Genomic DNA, 18,006 nt, shown 5'->3' with positions numbered 1-18,006 from the left:
AATGACCTGAAAACCCAGAGACGATAAATCAATGTACTTATATAAAAACATATGCATATCAGTATAACTCTTGTGCATATCTACTGCTGTTTAAGCAACTTTACAAAAATACCGTTCTATTTTTTCAATACCCTTCCTTGCCTGTCAATCTGCACAGTTATACGCTTGCCAGCCCTAAAACTGGCAGCATTTAGAATCGCACAAAAAAAAAAATCGTTTTATCCACATTTAAAAATAAATACAGACGGGAAAATCCATGGGTTTCGGTCTGTATTTATCTGCAAAAAAATCAGCCAAAACGGAAACAGGGAGCCTTAATTACGATCCACACATTTTGGAAACAAATCTTAGGCCAGATTAAAATAAGCTTGGTTATCCCATCTCGGCAGACCTGGCCGTACTACTCTTGGGCCTGCACCTCACTCAAAAGGCTTACCCGTTCTGACTGGAATTCCCTTAGCTTTATGACGGAAGCAACAAAACAACAGATTGCCCAATTTAAGATGAAAAAAAGAGGACCCTCCTATAGCGCTGTGATTCAATAGATTATGACATTTTCGTGATGAACGAATATCCAACTCACAGGCCCTCACTGGCAAGATCACCTTGAATCGGTGCCCCCTCATTAATTGCATGTCTAAACTGGAACATATGTGCTTCTCACCACCTCGCGTACGTGCTCAACAGCTTTTTTAGGTCTCGCCTACGCAGCACACATGCGCTGCATAGGAGACCTTTAGCCGTCTTGCAGCTCTTTTTTCAAAGCACATACTCGGGCTTGTGGCGGCATACGCGTTGCGGGAGTGGGCAGCGGCGCGCCACAAGCACGAGTATGTGCTTTGAAAAAGAGCACACTGCGCAATCACTTTCAGTTTCATGGCCACGTCGCTTTCACGGCCGCGCGGCCAATGCTTGTTCCTAGCTGACCGTAGAATGGAGAACTCCTCCTCTGATCAGTTCCATATTAGTTAACGTCGAACTATTGAGAACCTATCAAGGTCACGGAACAATTCAAAGCCAACTTCAATACGTCATGGCGTTTTGAACTTTAAATCAGTGGCTTCACTCCAAATCTTTTCCCTGTGGTAAAGGCTTTGTGCTTTAAGATCTATCAGCAGCTTTTATTGAGAGAATATAATGACCGCTTTAAAAAAATGCCAGAGCTGCTCGGACGTTGCTTTACTTCATCCATAAAAAACTAAAACCATTCCTCAATAATAAAAACTTACACTCAGTGGTTCAGTCTTCAGCTCACGTTAGCTTCGGAGTGGCTGCTCTGATTGGGCTTTCTAAAGCAGCATTTGACTCACTAAAGCGGTGTTACTTCAGGTAGCAAGACGGTTATCTAGAGAAAAACAAGCACTGGCGTTGCCAGTAGGTCTCGTAGAATGCAGTGCATCCTTCTTGCTCTAGTAGGGCGATTAGCCTCGCCCCGATTAGCCTCGCCCCTGCCATCGCCTCTCTGGCTGTCTTATCGCTTCAGCTCCTATGGACAGCTGGCACGCGGCCTCTGATGCAGGCGTTCTGAGAGCTGCCCATCACTTCGAGGCTGCCCCACTGTGGCCGAGTCTGCTGCAACCAGACAAAGTCATGGGCGTCCATGAGACCAAAAACAGAAGCATTCCACGAGTAAAGTGCGGGCGTGAGGGCAGCCTGACAAACCTGTCCCGACACGTGAAGACATGCTGCAGCTCCTGTTACACAGGATGGTTATTAAGTAGTAAATGGCCAAGGGCGATCCTTTAAAAAAGAACCGCATACCATGCGAGGTGCACGTTTTAACCTTCTACTAGAGAAGGAAGGAGAAAACACCATTTCGTCTTTATAAAACGAATAGTGGTGCAGCGACGTTTTGTATGGTTAGTTTCCAAAGGAAAACATTTAAAAAAAACACATGGCCAAATACATGTGATAAAAATTTGCAGATGTAACAGTCTCTACGGGTGTGACTTAAATAAAGTTTCACAAAGCATGAAAAACGTAGAAGCACAATGCTGTCGGTATTGTGATATAAAGAAAATACTTGGGTAAAAGTGGCTGTTGGTAATTAGAGAGTGGCCGGAGGGAAGCCGGATGGGGGCAGGAGAGCTGAGATAGCGTGTTAGGGGAGGAGAAGCCGCAGAGCACACGCTGGGCGAAGCCCTTTGATGTGCTGTGCGGCCGTGAATGCCAGCGTGTTAGGGGAGGAGAAGCGGCAGAGCGCACGCTGGGCGAAGCCCTTTGATGGGCTGTGCGGCCGTGAATGCGCGTGCTTGTTTGCTCACGTGATTCACGTGAACTTCAAGAAAACCGCACGAACGAAACCCTTGGTTTCACGATTTTTTTGAGCACTTGAATTCTCGCTCCCTCAATGCGCTTGCGCGCATTTAAAGGTCACGACACCTAATGAGGACATCACGCCCCTTTGCTGACAGATCATCCTGGTGTCAAATGGATCCTAAATCGATTTCAGATTGGCTTGCCTTGAATTCAGGGTGCTCCTTCTTCAATATTCCTCATACCTCGCCTGGGCATTGAGGGACAACTTGGAAACTGACCACTCCATTGCAGGGAACGCAGTTTCCAACAGGCGGCAGCGGCGACTCAAGCACTCTATAAAGTGCCTGCCAAGTTTTGGAGCTCTGCACTTGAAGACCTTAGGGGCCACGTTGTTCCCCATCAGTTTAGGAAAAAAGATATTTTTGTTTTAAACTGTTGGTTTTTGGGAGCATCCAAGTGGCCCCCTCCACGTTGATCTCTTGAAAATCTATTCTTCCAACTTTCCACACAATACAGTGAATTTAATTTTACAATTACTAAGTTTAGGTTATCCAACTTTTTCCCCTTAATGTAATTCTTCCTTCTCATCCATCCCACATTTTGACTGTGTAATTTTACTAATTTCGGTTTCAATGTAAAGAGAACTGGTCTGTTTATGATGCCAACAACGTGCTTTCCTTGCAAAAATATATGTTAGTTGTAAAAGGGGCCTTTAATAGAATGCACGATTCATTTAGCTGGGCCTCGTTGTTGCTCTCAAGGTCAGAAAGATCATTCACTTTCAGAGCAGTGCAGCTTCAGACATTACAGCAGGGAACAGTAACAAGGATTCGCTGGCTTCTAGGCCTGTAAGTACTCTCTAGGGGAACAGAATCATAACAAGCATTGGCATAGCCAATAGGTCTCGCCTTTGGGACCTTATAAGTGTTTAGTTATCCAGCACAATATCCTTGGTGCAACAACATTAACTGTTGCATTGCTAAACACTAATAAGGTCCCAAAGGCTAGACCTATTGGCTATGCCAATGCTTGTGATTAATTACATGCTAACACCCAGTAGTCTCCCTTCTCTCTTTTTTTGTATGGCCTCACTATGGTATTGATGTCTTACACTGGCCTGTATGGACCCTGCAGGTTAACCGACCGCTCTTCTCCCTTCCCATCCGGCAAAAGAGTCCTCTCCTTCGGTCTCTCTCCCACCCCCCTTGGGATGGGAATTCCTTCCCCTTCTTCCTTGACTTTCAACAGAAAATCACGAGTACACAGGATCTCCTTCACCCTTTTTATTTTTTATTTCTTCCTTATTTCACTGCCTTTTGGGGAATTTTTGTTCTGCTTGGTGCAAGGGAAGTCAGGGAAATGTCACACATGTACAGCTGCTGTCATGACATATTTCTATTGGGGGTTGCGGCTGATCATCCATATGTTCTCCCATGTGCACCGCTGTTATTTACTAAAACGCCTGGAAACCCCATTGTACCTTTTGAAAAGTTAACAGATTTGACCAAAAAAATAAACAAATCTACTTACTTGAAGAGATACTTGGCCCACACAATGCAGTGGATTGGTTCTGAAGGGGTGTTCCGGATCGTACAACCTGGAAACGTTTTCTGTGCTGGTTTTGGGTGGCATTCATAGCACTCAGTTAAACCCTACATTAACGAACAAAATTTTTTTTACAGCATCATTGCAAAGACAAGTCTAACACAAGAACAAATGAATAGCACATTCACAACAAATATATAGTTTAGCACTTGCCAATTTTGAAGATTTTCAGCAATTAAGAAGAATAATCAGCTCCCCTTAGACTGACTGCAACACGTTGGTATTGCGGTGCAATCTAGGTATCCCACATCTAACATATCTGACCTACAAATCTCAACACTTTCGGGCTGGCCTCTCACATATTAACCTCTTCAGTTCAGTGGGTCTTTAGTGAGCATTATTCTTCTTTTTTTTTTTTTTTTTTTAGATGTGGCTACTAAAGAGGTGGACATGAACATATTTTATTTTGTAGCTCACTGAGCTCTTGGCAACTGTTTAAGAGGCCACATTAAATTGGATCCCAGTGAGACTGTCCGTCCAACCAACCCTCACGCAGCTTCTGCAGTTTGTGTGGCAGAACACCTGCACACCTAAAACAGCACTTTACAAGAGAACACTAGATGGCAGGGTGGGATTCCCCATCAATCAGGATTCATAAAGCACGGCTAATCACCCGATAGGGTATCCAGGTGGTTGCAGGTCCCAGAGACTTATTCGAACAACCAGGTCTTGAGGGCATTACAGAATTCCGGATGTGAGGTGATGGTCTGGAGGTGTGTGGGGAGGCGGTTTCGGGTCTTTGCTGTGTTGTGGGGGAAGGAGCATCCTCCACTTCTGCTTTGGTAGATACGCGAAGTATGGGCAAGTGAAAGGGAAGTGGAGCGTACTCTTTGACTGTTGGTGGAAATTCAGGCAGTTAATGTAGGAGCATCCTTGTTTGTGTAGAGCCTGGTGTGTGGGGGTCAGCACCGTGAATTGGCATCTCGTCTGTACAGGGAACCGGTGGAGTTGCCTGAGGTGGGGTGTGATGTGGGTTCATCAGGGAAGGCCAATGATGAGTCTGGCAGCAGCGTTCTGTATGGTTTGAAGTATCTGTAGGAGGTGTGCAGTGATTCCTACTCGGAGGGCGTTGCCGTAGTCCAGTTGGCTGGTGATGAGGGCTTATGTTGTGGTGCATCTCGTGTGTAGGGGTAGCCACTTGAAGATCTTGTGTAGCATGGTCAGAGTGAGGAAGCAGACAAAGGAGACAGCGTAGATCTGATGTCATGGTAAGCTTGTTGTCAATGAGGAGTCTGAGGTTTCTGGCGTGGTTGAAGGGAGTGGGTGTGAGTCCTAGGTCTGATGGCCACCAGGAGGCGTTCCATGTGTTGCTGCTGTTGCCAAACATCAGCACTTCCGTCTTGTCTGTGTTCAAGTGAAGACAGTTCTGCATTGGCCTGCGTTTGTCATGCATATGTGAAAGTTCCTTGTGGTGGTGGTGGGGTCGGTGAATGAGAGGATGAATTAAGTGTCGTCTGCGTTGGAAATGATGTTGAGACTGTGGGGTCATAAGCATGGGGCTAAGCCCTGGGGGACACTGCAGGTGATCTCCTTGGGTTCTTAGGTGGGAGGTTGATCGTTGTTCATCCTGGGGGTGGCGGCAAGGGGACTGGAGATGCTTAAGTAGACGATGGAGTGATCGGTCCATGTGAGTTCTGAAACATGGCTGAATTTGACGAGGTTGTTAGAGGTAAAAATTGGGTCCAGCATGTGTCCTGCAGTGACTGTAGGGTCGTAGACTATCTGGGTCAATCCGAGGCTGCTCATAATGTCGAATGGGTGTGCATGTGTCAGGGGTTTGTTATGGGGGGTTCGGTATGCAAAGGTGCCTCTGATGGTTGTCTTGTAGTTTGTGTGGATCCGAACATAGACTTTTATAGTTACGCAGCCCAATTACATTCTGCCACGGACTGGCACAGTCCTGCCTATACAAAGTCTTGGGGTGCTATAGGAACAAGGATGCTCGGCCCTTCACATGCAACATATAGGCCCATGACTGCTTCCCATCTTCTCAAACCCCTCTATATGCCACTGCAACCCTTCTCAGGTAGTGGGACAGGATTAACCATAGTCAGGCAGCTATTACTTACCTTTCTCCACTCACCCCCATATTACATAACCCAGACGTTGTGCTAGGCACTTTTGACGCTCGCTCCGTGGACTGGGGAGGGGTTACTCCTTTTATTGGGTGACTTATCACAATGAAAGCCTTTTAGACCGGACAAATTGTACGCAACGCTTCGCTTTTGGGACCCTTTAAGTGTTTAGCCAGAAGATTGGCTTTGCTAATGTTTTTTAAATATATTGTACGGCAGAATGGGCGCTGTGCAGCATGTTGAAAAGTAATAATTTTCCTTCTGCTTTCTCTTTATTTTTTACTTTGTAGAAGGGCAAAATGCAGTTAATCGCTGTGAAGTTAGCCAATAGTAGAAGTGGGCTGACCCATTGGCCATGCTTTAATCTGCAGTGGCATACCGAAATGTGAATGACACAATAACAGGGCACTGTTTGAGAGCTGGCTGAATACACCCCCAAATATACTGAACATGTGACAGCTGCTCAAAGCCAGACTTTAACAGGCACCATACATGCAAGCGCCATCATTCCCTCAAAAGCAGCAGGGTGGGTTTGGTTGGTAGAGAAGAAAGTGACAGTTTGCCAAATAAAGTGATGACCTCCATACAGCACAATGGAGGAAGGTAGGACCAATGTGTAACAAAAACATCAGAAACGTTATCCTGCCTTATTTTGTTGCTCTTAAATTCTTTGTGGCTGACAGAAACACATGCATCTTGTGTGCACGAATGCTATTGCAAAGAAGTGTGGAATATGTTCCAAGTGTGTAAGGCTGCGTCATCATGTCTGGGGGAACTCTTATCAAATCAGCTGTCAGAGGGGTGGCATGGGTAGATCACGCTCGGACAGGCAGGGTTTCTTTCTCAAGGCTAGCAGAGAGTACAGAAATAGAAAGCACTTTTAAAGAGTTGCAAAACAATTATTAATTATTAGCAGGCACCTGCCCCTGCTTAATATAAATAAGGAGAAATAAAAAAAATTGTTCCAGTGAGATCACAAGGATACCTTTCACCAGAAGTAGGTGATAGGAATCTGATGAGAAGAGCTGGCTGATGTTTATTTAGAGTACGAAAGATATGGTGCTCGAATGTTAACCCGGATATCAATTTGCATCATGTACTTGACCAAAACTCGAACATGTTTCCTTATAAAAGATACTCTGTGTGAAGCTTTGCACACAGTTACAAACATTGGGACTATTTTCAAAGAAATACGAGTTTCAGGTAACACTATCTTCACCACTGTCGCCTGTTCTAGTTCTAAAGACAAAACTATGCTGTGGGCAATGTGCCTGGGCTGAGCCAGAGCTGTGCATCAGCTTGCTCTAGTTCCCAATTAGAGCTTGCTCTAATGCCCAATTAGAGTATCACCTCTAGAGGTGAGGCTGCAAATGTCTTTTCACAGGAATTCTTTTAAGTATTTATGTTCAGAATCTAGTGAATGAGAAGTCCACCAGGAGTGGTCATAGGGAAGACGTGAGGAAGGCAGGGGTAGAAGAAACTGTGCCAGTGTTGCAGAGAAAGTCCTTAAACTACTGATTAAATGGATACTCATGGCCCTAAGGTCATCATTAGGCTGGTCTTGATGAATGGGTGGCTAAATGCCTTGCTCTATGCCAAGCCTGCACTGCAGGGCTGCGCTAGGGATGAGAGGAAGCCCAGTGGAACGTACAGGCGGTCTTCTAAAAGGCAGTAGGTGGAAGGACACCTCACCCCATCAATTAGCGCTGGCAACACATTTATGGTGGGACCCTGCTCCAGGGAATGGGCCCATTTCTAAGTGGGAAATATTAAGATATTCGGTTTATATAGTAACTCAATTTAGGTTGGAGTGAGGGTTTCCACAGCCAGATGTAACTTATTAGAGTGCAGGGTTTCATGTATGCTTGTGACTCAGTTGGGCGACTTGCGCCATCCAGAGCCTATCCAGAAATATCGCCCTCTATCATTTCCTACACTGAGAGACGTTATTTATTGGCACTCTCTGTAGGTTGGAGAGTCTTATAATAAAGACCAGAGTAATGCACAATGCCAGCAGTGTGGCCCGTATTGCACTATTCATGGTTCCTGCTCCGGAACAACACAGTGAAGGGCCTAGTTGTATACTGTTAGTTTTACTGCTTTGCTGGGTCCTTTACCTTTACGCCATGCCCAGGCACCTTGTGGGCTCACTCGGATACAGGTTTGGGCCTATAATCCCAGGCAGGTAGGCTGGGAGGCTAGGTGTCGGCTCCGGAGTAAAAGTAAATAAGTTACACTATGAAGGGGACAGATATGACAGGTGACTAAAGGAGACACCCTCCCTCCCATCGAACGTGAAAACAGGGTACAGTCACGCCATCACCAAGGTTTGATAAATGACTTAACAGACAACAGAAGTAGAAAGCGGAAAGAAGAGTATATCACCACTACAGTTGCTCTTAAGAACAAAAGCGTTCAGGTCTTGTAACGCCACCCTCCGGCAAGCTAGCTGATGAGCCCTCACTCACGGATTATTATCAACATCGGCAGAAATACAACAAATTAGGTTTCTTTTTTGGCAGCCAGACGAAAAGGAGGCATGCCTTATGTTAATAAACGGACAGTCAACTGCAAACGGGGAGAAAAAGACGGCACGATCACTGAAAGCAGGCAGCAACGGCAGGGCTTCCGTTTACTGTTAAGGGCTGAAGACGAAAGACTTAAGAAACGAAAGCATATCCTGTCAAGCGCTCGGAGCACACAGACAGTGAGAGCCGTGCGGCTGTGAAAGTGACGCGGCTGCGAAAGTGCAAAGCGGGTGGGGGGATATATATAGAGAAAAAAAAAAGTGCATGATGGAAGGGTGCCGCGAGGAAAGCCAGATGGTGGCTGTGCACGTGCCCGCACGCGTAACCGCAAGCTTTAGGCCACAAGCAAAATCTTGTGGTCGGATTTCTAAGGCCCACTCACTAAATGTCTCGCCAGACCAGCGCTTGCGCTGGCTCAGGAGAGAGCTAAAAAAGGATATCTTCTTCAGGACGGGTCTGGAGTAGGTGTAGGTGGGTCTATGATAGTTTCTGGAACCACATGGGTGGTTGGCGGGAGAGTTTCTGGTACCAGTCCCACTTTGGGAGTATTTGTCAGTCTGTGGGGGTGAGCCGTCGGAGTCCAAAGATTCTAAACGTAGGGCGGCGTCGTCGTCCCCCACCGTGATCCACTGTCGCTCTGCCTGGGTGTCACCGACTGATCGATGCCTGCGATTCCTCGGAGGTCTGGCCCCACAAGGACTCCAGGATCTCCTTTGTTCTCGCTGGGGGAAGGGCTTCTCCCCTGATTCCGAGCCACTCCCATACCTCCTCCGGAGAGTCAAAGAAATTAGCCTTTCCTTGGGATATCGCCTTAAGTTTCGCGGGGTACAGTAACATGTACTGTAGGTGGAGTTCACATAGCTTCTGCTTGATACCAAGTAAAGATTTCCTCTGTTCCTAAACCTGGCGAGTATAGTCCGGATAGGTGAATACTCTGGCGTTGTCAAAGGTGACGTCTGTTGCTTCTCTTGCAGCTTTCAGAATACAGTCTGTACCGATAGTTCAGGATTTTGGCGATAAGGGCGCTAGGAGGAGCCCCCGGCGGGGGAGGTGGGACCAGCGTCCTGTCGGCTCTCTCCACCACAAAGACCGCCCATAGACCCCTGGGGCATAGCTTAGCACGTATCCAGTTCTCCAGGAATCGTTCTGCATTGCTCTGCTCTGAGCGCTCTGGGATTCCCCAGACCCTGATGTCGCTTCAACGGGCCCTTCCCTCCGCTTACTCCACTTGATGTTCCACAGCTACAGTGGTGTTGGGGAGCTGAGAGACCGGTTGCTTGAGGGAGGCCATTTCTCCCTGTAGCAGGACGATGTCCCCTTCCACCGTGGAGACCTAATGCGCCACTTTCCGTAAATCCGCCCGCAGTAGGTTTACGTCAATGGAGACTGTCTCTATTTGCTTTTCCAGGGCGGTGCAGGACCCCTGTATGGCCTCTAGGAGCTCTGCACGAGACGTCTCGTTGGTGGTGTCGCCCTCTCCCTCCAGACCAGTCTGACGAGTGATTCTTTGCATGGGGAGGCGCAGTGTGGTATACTGCGTGATGGTGTTGGGGTTGGAGGCGGGGGTATCCGGTCCTTGCCCATGATGCAGGCGTCAGAGAATCACTCAGGGGTCAGCAAGTGCTGAAATCGCCAAACTCAGTCTCACCTTATAGGGCTCCAGGCACCAGGTTCATGACACTACCGCAAGCGTCACAAAGAATGTCAAGGGCCAGAGGGCCGCCGACCCCACCTAGCATAGAAGGGGATCTCAGTCCCGTCGTGCTCCAGGTCAGGGCCGATTAAGTGGTCCGACAAACACCAGGGCCGCCCACCTCAATATGGCAGCTGGTCCAATGGTTGCAGGGTGATTATCTGTCCCCTCACCCGCCAGTAAATGTGTAGTAGTGCTTATTTAGCGCATGTATCACCCCGAAGGGGTCTCAAGGCGCTGTACACATACCGTTGTGGAACTCTTCCTGGCCTTCCCACTCCTGGGCACCCCCAAGGTGAAGCCAGGCATCCTAGCGCTGTTGGGGCAGTTGTGGAGATTAAGCAAGCTATTGCCCAGAGTTGCAGAGTGGGACCCATGATTAGAATAGGCACTGAGGCGAGAATGATCAGGTCCGGGGAAATTGAGCACAAGACCCGCCGAGGCGGGAATTGAACCCTGGTCCGGGCCAGACCTCTGCATCAGGGTCTGCCGCTCTAATCATTAAGCCACACGTTTCCACTACAGTCATCTGCAGTACTTCCAAACTCTCGGATCGTCCCCACGGCTTTCCCCAGGCAGGCAGACCGCCCGAGGATCCCCAGGCAGGCAAAGGCAGACAATGCGGTAGTCCAGATGGGCGTCCCTGTACGCGATGACCCCGGGGCAGGTTTAGCTCCCCTGCATAATGACAGCTGCCTCCCAACAGGGCATCAGCAAGGCATCAGTGTCACATCACCCGGGGGTCCTCAATGGCCAGTGGGCCACCAGGCGCCAGCAGGAAGATCCGCAATGGCCCCGCAGCGGGGGCCCACAAGGCAGTCAGTCGTGCTGTGCGCAGCCCACTACACAGAGCCGCACCCATTTGCGACCTCTCATCTTTGCAGATACTCAGCCACAGCAGTGGGGAAACGCGACAGCCGATGCCTCTGGGCGACCGCCACCGATCACTGTCCTCCCAGCACCTCCGCTCAGGGACGCCACACTGCCCAGCCCGTGGTTCGTGGCTCACCTCAGGGCCAGCATGGGGGTGCAGGAACTCCGCTCACTCATGAGACCCCCAACAGCAATAGGCACCTCCTTAGCAAGTGCTGGGGTCCCAGGAGCAGTCAAAGACAGACCCGGCCTTCAGACGCACTTCAGGCAGATATCGGACGCCTCGCTGCACCCCCTCGGATCGCTGCTCGCCTCGGGCCAATCGAAGGTGGCTGGATTTGATGCACTATGGGAGGCCCCCCGAAGACAGAGGGCGCCTCCTCAGCAGCCGCCGGGGACGTGGGCACGATCGAAGAGGGAATCGGGGTCTCCTATGTCCGGGTACAGCTTAGGCGGATATAGGCTGCATCCCCGGCCTCGCGTGAATACGGCCCTTCATGGTAGGCGGTCAAGGAGTCGCTTTGGCCAATTCCAGGCCGTTGCTCAGGCTCACCCATTCCCAGGGCGCTCTTGCCTCTTGCACGGTCTCCAGCCACTCAAAAAATTCTATTGTAGGGCGTCGGAGGAAAGATTATTAAAGGATTTTAACGGCTGGCAGGTCGGAGCCGAAGGAGCTCATGTCCTGTCGGCCATGCTGCTTGGCCACGCTCCCTGTGTACATGGCTCCCTGTGTACATGTCTTAAATTGGATCCCCACTGAGCTGAGTAGTTGGTGGTAAGTATTTAAAAATGCACTGACCTTTACCTAAATTGATTAATAAGAGCAGCGCTGAAAAGAACACCATCCATTGCTCCTAGGCAAGTTTCGAACTAGGGTAGCCAATCATTCCATTAAGTATCAAGCAGCCCTGGAGAAGACAGACTGGAGGAGACACAATAGCTCCTTGTGATTGCTTGTTGATTTAAATAATTAAAGGGGAGTTAGGAGAATAATGATAATAGCTTGTATATTTGCTGTAGATGATAAGTAAGAGGTGTACGAGTCACCGAAGTTAAAGGATGACTCACTACGCATGTGAATCACTGTACTGATAGCCGAATGATATTGTAGTGTAAACCTGAATAATGGTGTGTGAATCACAGCGACTCACTACCGTGTGACAGCAGAAGTGACAATGAAATACTACAGTAAATGTAGGCAGGTGTGCAAGTCACCGATAATTTGACTCGCAGGCACAGTGAGCGAATCACTGTTCATGAATAGGTGGTTTCCAACAAGCAATGGCAATGAGTTGTACTGAGGCCGCCCCCGATGTTGGGAAATACTCCAAAATGGCCTCCCACGTAATGTTTCTGATGTGCCTTCTTGAGGCAGTGGAGCTTGTATCCTTAACGTAGTGCGTGTGAGAGAGAGTGTACTGGCAGAATAAATTAGAGGCTGTGTGGTTTGAAATGGCGATGTGTCGCATGTGAACCAGGGCGCACGGAGCGTTTGAGAATCGCTCGAGCTATCATGCAGGTCTTGTGATCAGGGCCGGTCCTAGGCCTTCTGAGGCCCCGGGCGAAAGGGAAGATGCGAGGCCCCCCTTGTTGCATATTGCGTCACAAGAAGTGACATCACAGAAAGCGACATCGCAGTACTATTGATCTTATTTGGCATCACTGAAGCTAACTAATGTGGATATCAGTAACATGGACAAAAAGTAGAGGGGATTGAAAACACGTGAGCAAATATCAATTTATTATAAAAAGTAGATAAAATTAAATATTGCAATGAAACAAGGTTGAGAGAATGAACACAATGCTTGTTGCAAAATGCAGTGAGGTCACAAACTCCAAACCAGATCGCTTGTAACCACAAAAATGTTTGAACATCTGGCCCATGGCTCTTCTAGCTGACAAGTTAAAACTTTTTGATTCTGCTGGTTTTAGTTTGAAAGTGAAAATTACATAGATTGGTCCAAAGATCGCCGACCTTGCACCAGGAAGCTTAGCACCTACAACAGTGATTACTCAGGATCAGGCACGTTGCCCATTGGGCTCAAAGGGCTTCAGCATCTTTTTAATTGAGATTTTTCAAACAAAGAGTACAGGCACAGTATAGAAGAAAGAGGAGCAATCGCATAGTGGGGTATGAGGACTGTGAGACGGAACAGCATGCTTTGCTATCAAGTTGTAGAGTCAAGGTACCATCATGACGTAACATAACATAGTAACATTTAATCTTAGTATCCTAGGTCATAGGTGCTTGAGATGAGTAAGGAGCTATAAGAGGACTGGCGAGTGTTGAAGCGCAGAGAATTCTAGAGGAGGCCACCTCACCTACCGGTAGTGAACAGCAATGTAGAGCAGACTTTTTGTGCAGTGGCGAGCGTTACTATTACGTAATCTTTAAGGGTGTGTAATATACCGACCTTGGAAGGTTAAAAGTGTTAGCTTGCCTAGGCACGATTTACGTGTAGGAACCGCAGGTCAGGAGTGAGCATCTGATTTACTGACACATCTTGCCAGTAACGCATAAAGAGCATCTTCTGGTCTATGCCGTACTTCAGGACTAGAGGATAAAATGCATTTTGAAGCAATATGGTTGAGATGTGATAGCATGGCCATCGAAATGATCCCTGCAAGAAGTCACTCAGCACCACCACAGCACCACTCAGCACCACCACAGCATCACTCAGCGCCACCTCAGCATCACTCAGCGCCACCTCAGCATCACTCAGCGCCACCTCAGCATCACTCAGCACCACCACAGCACCACTCAGCACCACCACGGCATCACTCAGCACCACCACGGCACCACTCAGCACCACCACAGCACCACTCAGCACCACCACAGCACCACTCAGCACCACCACAGCATCACTCAGCACCACCACAGCATCACTCAGCACTACCACAGCACCACTCAGCACCACCACACCACCACAGCATCACTCAGCACCACCACAGCATCACCACAGCATCACTCAGCACCACTCAGCACCACCACAGCATCACTCAGCACCACCACAGCATCACTCAGCACCACCACAGCATCACTCAGCACCACCACAGCATCACTCAGCACCACCACAGCATCACTCAGCACCACCACAGCATCACTCAGCACCACCACAGCATCACTCAGCACCACCACAGCACCACTCAGCACCACCACACCACCACTCAGCACCACCACAGCATCCCTCAGCACCACCACAGCATCACTCAGCACCACCACAGCATCACTCAGCACCACCACAGCACCACTCAGCACCACCACAGCACCACCACAGCACCACTCAGCACCACCACAGCACCACCACAGCACCACCACAGCATCACTCACGGCCTCCACAGCATCACTCAGGGCCACCACAGCATCACTCAGGGGCACCACAACATCACTATGCGCTACCATAGCATCACTGAAAGCCACAGCATCACTCGTCGCCGCCACAGCATCACTCGTCGCCACCACATCACTCCGCGCCATCACAGCATCAATATGTGCAACCATTCAACAACAACTGGTTCAAATACATTCTCTCAATGTTTCAAGCTTTATTACAAATGTCACAAAACGATGTTAATATTTCACTTCTGTTCTTGGATTTTCTTCACAATAAAATACACTGAACATAATCTTCACAAAAGTTATTTACAAAAGTTTAAGCTGTTGCCATTATAAATTACAATCACTTTTATTTAAGTATTAATTAATTAAAAAATTAAAAGCCATTGTTATTTGTAATATCAATACATCTAAGTCACGTAAATACAAAACATGTTGCTTTACAAATGCTATAGGTGTCACATTTGCGAAAGTTATAACTATTGGCATTGTAAATGAGAAAGCTATTAATTTAGCTATTTTCAAAACCAAGACATAAATAATAAAATTGTCATTTACAAGACCAATAGCTCAAACTTTCCTAATGCGAGACCTATTGCATTGCAAATGCTTGTTTAAAAGGTCCACTATACTTAAACGGCAAGGTGCTGTTCTACTAGTAATTTATGAACGTGGTTTCCACTGCAACTGATTTTGCTTCACTTACTTTTTCACGTCTCTGCTTCCTGCCCAATAGCCACCGATGGCTACAATGCCCACATTACAAAGATGATAACAATTTTGTAGTCCAGGACAGGCTCATTGGAGGCATACATTGCCACCTTCACTAACTTGCCAAATGTATCACCAATATATAAATGAGTCCTGCTTAAAACCTACACTCTTTCTGCGCTTTCTGAAACAGACACCAAAGGCTACAAGGCCCAGGGAAGGGGGCCCCCACACCATGACCTTCCAGCTCGACACAGTGCTATGAGGCCCTGGGAGGGGGCCCCCCTCCCCTGGGCCTTCAACCCGTAACAAGGCACTTCCCAAGACACTGCAGAGAGCTCATCAGAGAGCAAAAAAAAAAAAAAAAAAACGTCAGCTGAAGGGGTGTGCTTCAATTGTAGCTGTACCTAGCTTAGATGGCAACAGTAACTATATTTTCGATGTGTATGTAATATTGCCCCCCCTGTCAGATCAGTACAAGTCAAATATTGCTTATGCATACATTTTAAGATACAAGACACTGCCCTACCAAGATTCGAAGTATAACAAAAGCCAGTTGATCTGGCTGCTCCCTCCTCCCCTCACCCACCTTCTCTTACCTGTGTCCGGCTGGTGCTCGAAAGAAACAAAGGGGCCTCTGTTGCTTGGATACAAAATGCCCAAACAGAGCCGAGAATGGCCGGTACTTAACCAAGGCGCCCGAGGCGCTGCCGGGGGCCCTGAAGTGAGCTGTGAAAGTGTGACCTTTCACAGGGGCGCGAGGCCCCCTGTGTTTTGCTGAGCGCGAGGCCCTGGGCGGCTGCCCACACTGCCCATGCCTAGCGCCGGCCCTGCTTGTGATGGTGCATTAAATTGCGCTTGCGCCCTTGGCTAGCCTCTTGATCATTCTGGGAAGCATCCAACACTCGCAGCAGTCTTAGGAGTCACCCAGTTCCTGTTGAAATTAGGTCCTGGTCGCCTTGTTGGGATGTCTCTGCCTACCGTGAACGGTACAGTGGCTCCTCTCGTTGGGTTCACAGCCACCACTAGTCGCAGGGATCAGCTGGCCCACCCTTGTCGCCAAAATCTTGCAAGCTGAAATGAGGACTCACAGCAAACCAGGTACGAGGAAGGCAGGGTTTTATTGTAAATAGGACTAAAATAGTAAAACAAGTAATAGGGCGCACTGCAAAAGATTTGGCTCAATTAGATTCACAAGTTTCTCAGGTTGCTACTAGGCAGAATAGGAAGGTTACCTAACTCCCCAACTTGTTCCCTGATTCCAGGGAGCTTAAACAAATACAAAATTCCTGCCGAGCAATCAAAAGGTATAAATAATATTTATACTTTCATTAACTATAGTCACAAAGTCCATATATTGTCCAGTAACCAGTTAGACACCAGAGTCCTGATATACGTTGATCCGTGTTTATTCTCAGCTTCAAAGTTCAAAATTAATCTTTATGTTCAAAGTGGCCAAGATTCAAAACTTTCTCTGTCGCCAGATTCACAACATTCTTTGTAGTCAGATCAGCCAACACGTGTTTCGTTGTAAAAACAACTTCATCAGGGCTAGGTTAGACGATTTATCTTCCGTTATTTTCAGTCTGTAGTTTTTTCGTTAAAAAAGATATTTTTCATCATTGATATTGGTTAAAGTCTCTCTCTAATATTCACGTTGGTCACTCAATAATGTATTCTTTCGACGTCTTTTTTTAAAATTTGTATTTTTTTTTGCAGGTTCAATCCTACCGCAGAACCCTGTGTATCATACAGATACCGAACACGGTAGGATGTAGCGGAAGATATGCAGATTAAAAAGATTTCGTAATCAAGATACGACTTAAGACGTTGATAACAGAATGAGCTAAGGATCAAATATATGATACACAGGATTCTGCGGTAGGATTGAACCTGCAAAAAAATACAAATTTTAAAAAAAGACGTCGAAAGAATACATTATTGAGTGACCAACGTGAATATTAGAGAGAGACTTTAACCAATATCAATGATGAAAAATATCTTTTTTAACGAAAAAACTACAGACTGAAAATAACGGAAGATAAATCGTCTAACCTAGCCCTGATGAAGTTGTTTTTACAACGAAACACGTGTTGGCTGATCCGACTACAAAGAATGTTGTGAATCTGGCGACAGAGAAAGTTTTGAATCTTGGCCACTTTGAACATAAAGATTAATTTTGAACTTTGAAGCTGAGAATAAACACGGATCAACGTATATCAGGACTCTGGTGTCTAACTGGTTACTGGACAATATATGGACTTTGTGACTATAGTTAATGAAAGTATAAATATTATTTATACCTTTTTATTGTAAATACTCCCTGCATTGTAAGTGTGACTGGCCCTCATCCAGCCAATCTTCAACTGACCAATTTAGAACACCATTACTTCAAGGGGAATGTACAACACAAGATCAGATGGTGTTCAAAATCCCTCACAAGGAAAGTAAATCGCAAAGTGTTAGAATAACACAAGCCTTGGTACACCTTGTAGAATGCCACCGTACTGCTGTCAATACCAGGAGCGCCACTCACTCGCATTATCTTAAGTGCAGCGCGAATCGCTCTAGAGTCAAGGGGAGCCATAAGATGCTCTCTATGCTCATTAGTGAGCCATGTCATATTGATATGCTCGAGGTACTCTGAAATGGCTTAGTCACATGGAGATATGCGTGAACTATAGAGATCGGCATAGTAGCTGCCAAACCTCTCTGCTACGAGGCCTGCGCTGTATAATGGCAGTCCATTCTCAAGTTCCACAATGACCCCACTTCTCTTTTAGGGCACAACAACACTGCAAGTGTAGCTCCCAGGCGTTCCCCCTCCCCTTACACTATGGCGGTTGCATATTTGCCGATGTGTTTAACCGCGTTATCAGCCACCTCATAATACCACTCAAGTGCCTTCTTCATATCCTCTAAAAC

At 47.3% G+C, this 18,006-nt stretch overlaps 1 protein-coding gene across 1 annotated transcript in view; it reads right to left on the bottom strand.

Annotated features, from left to right (window-relative positions):
• Positions 1-18,006, bottom strand: part of UBA2 (ubiquitin like modifier activating enzyme 2) — a 184,051-nt gene that overhangs the window by 115,193 nt on the left and 50,852 nt on the right. The window contains exon 6 of the mRNA XM_078671223.1: positions 3,790-3,911. Coding sequence (XP_078527349.1) covers positions 3,790-3,911 — 122 coding nt within the window. The remainder of the gene's footprint in view (positions 1-3,789; positions 3,912-18,006) is intronic.

This window comes from Lissotriton helveticus, chromosome 12, assembly GCF_964261635.1.
Source record: "Lissotriton helveticus chromosome 12, aLisHel1.1, whole genome shotgun sequence".
Classification (NCBI taxonomy): Eukaryota; Metazoa; Chordata; class Amphibia; order Caudata; family Salamandridae; genus Lissotriton; species Lissotriton helveticus.
Note: the sequence above shows the minus strand (reverse complement) of the source record. Positions and strands in the feature narration are given on the sequence as shown.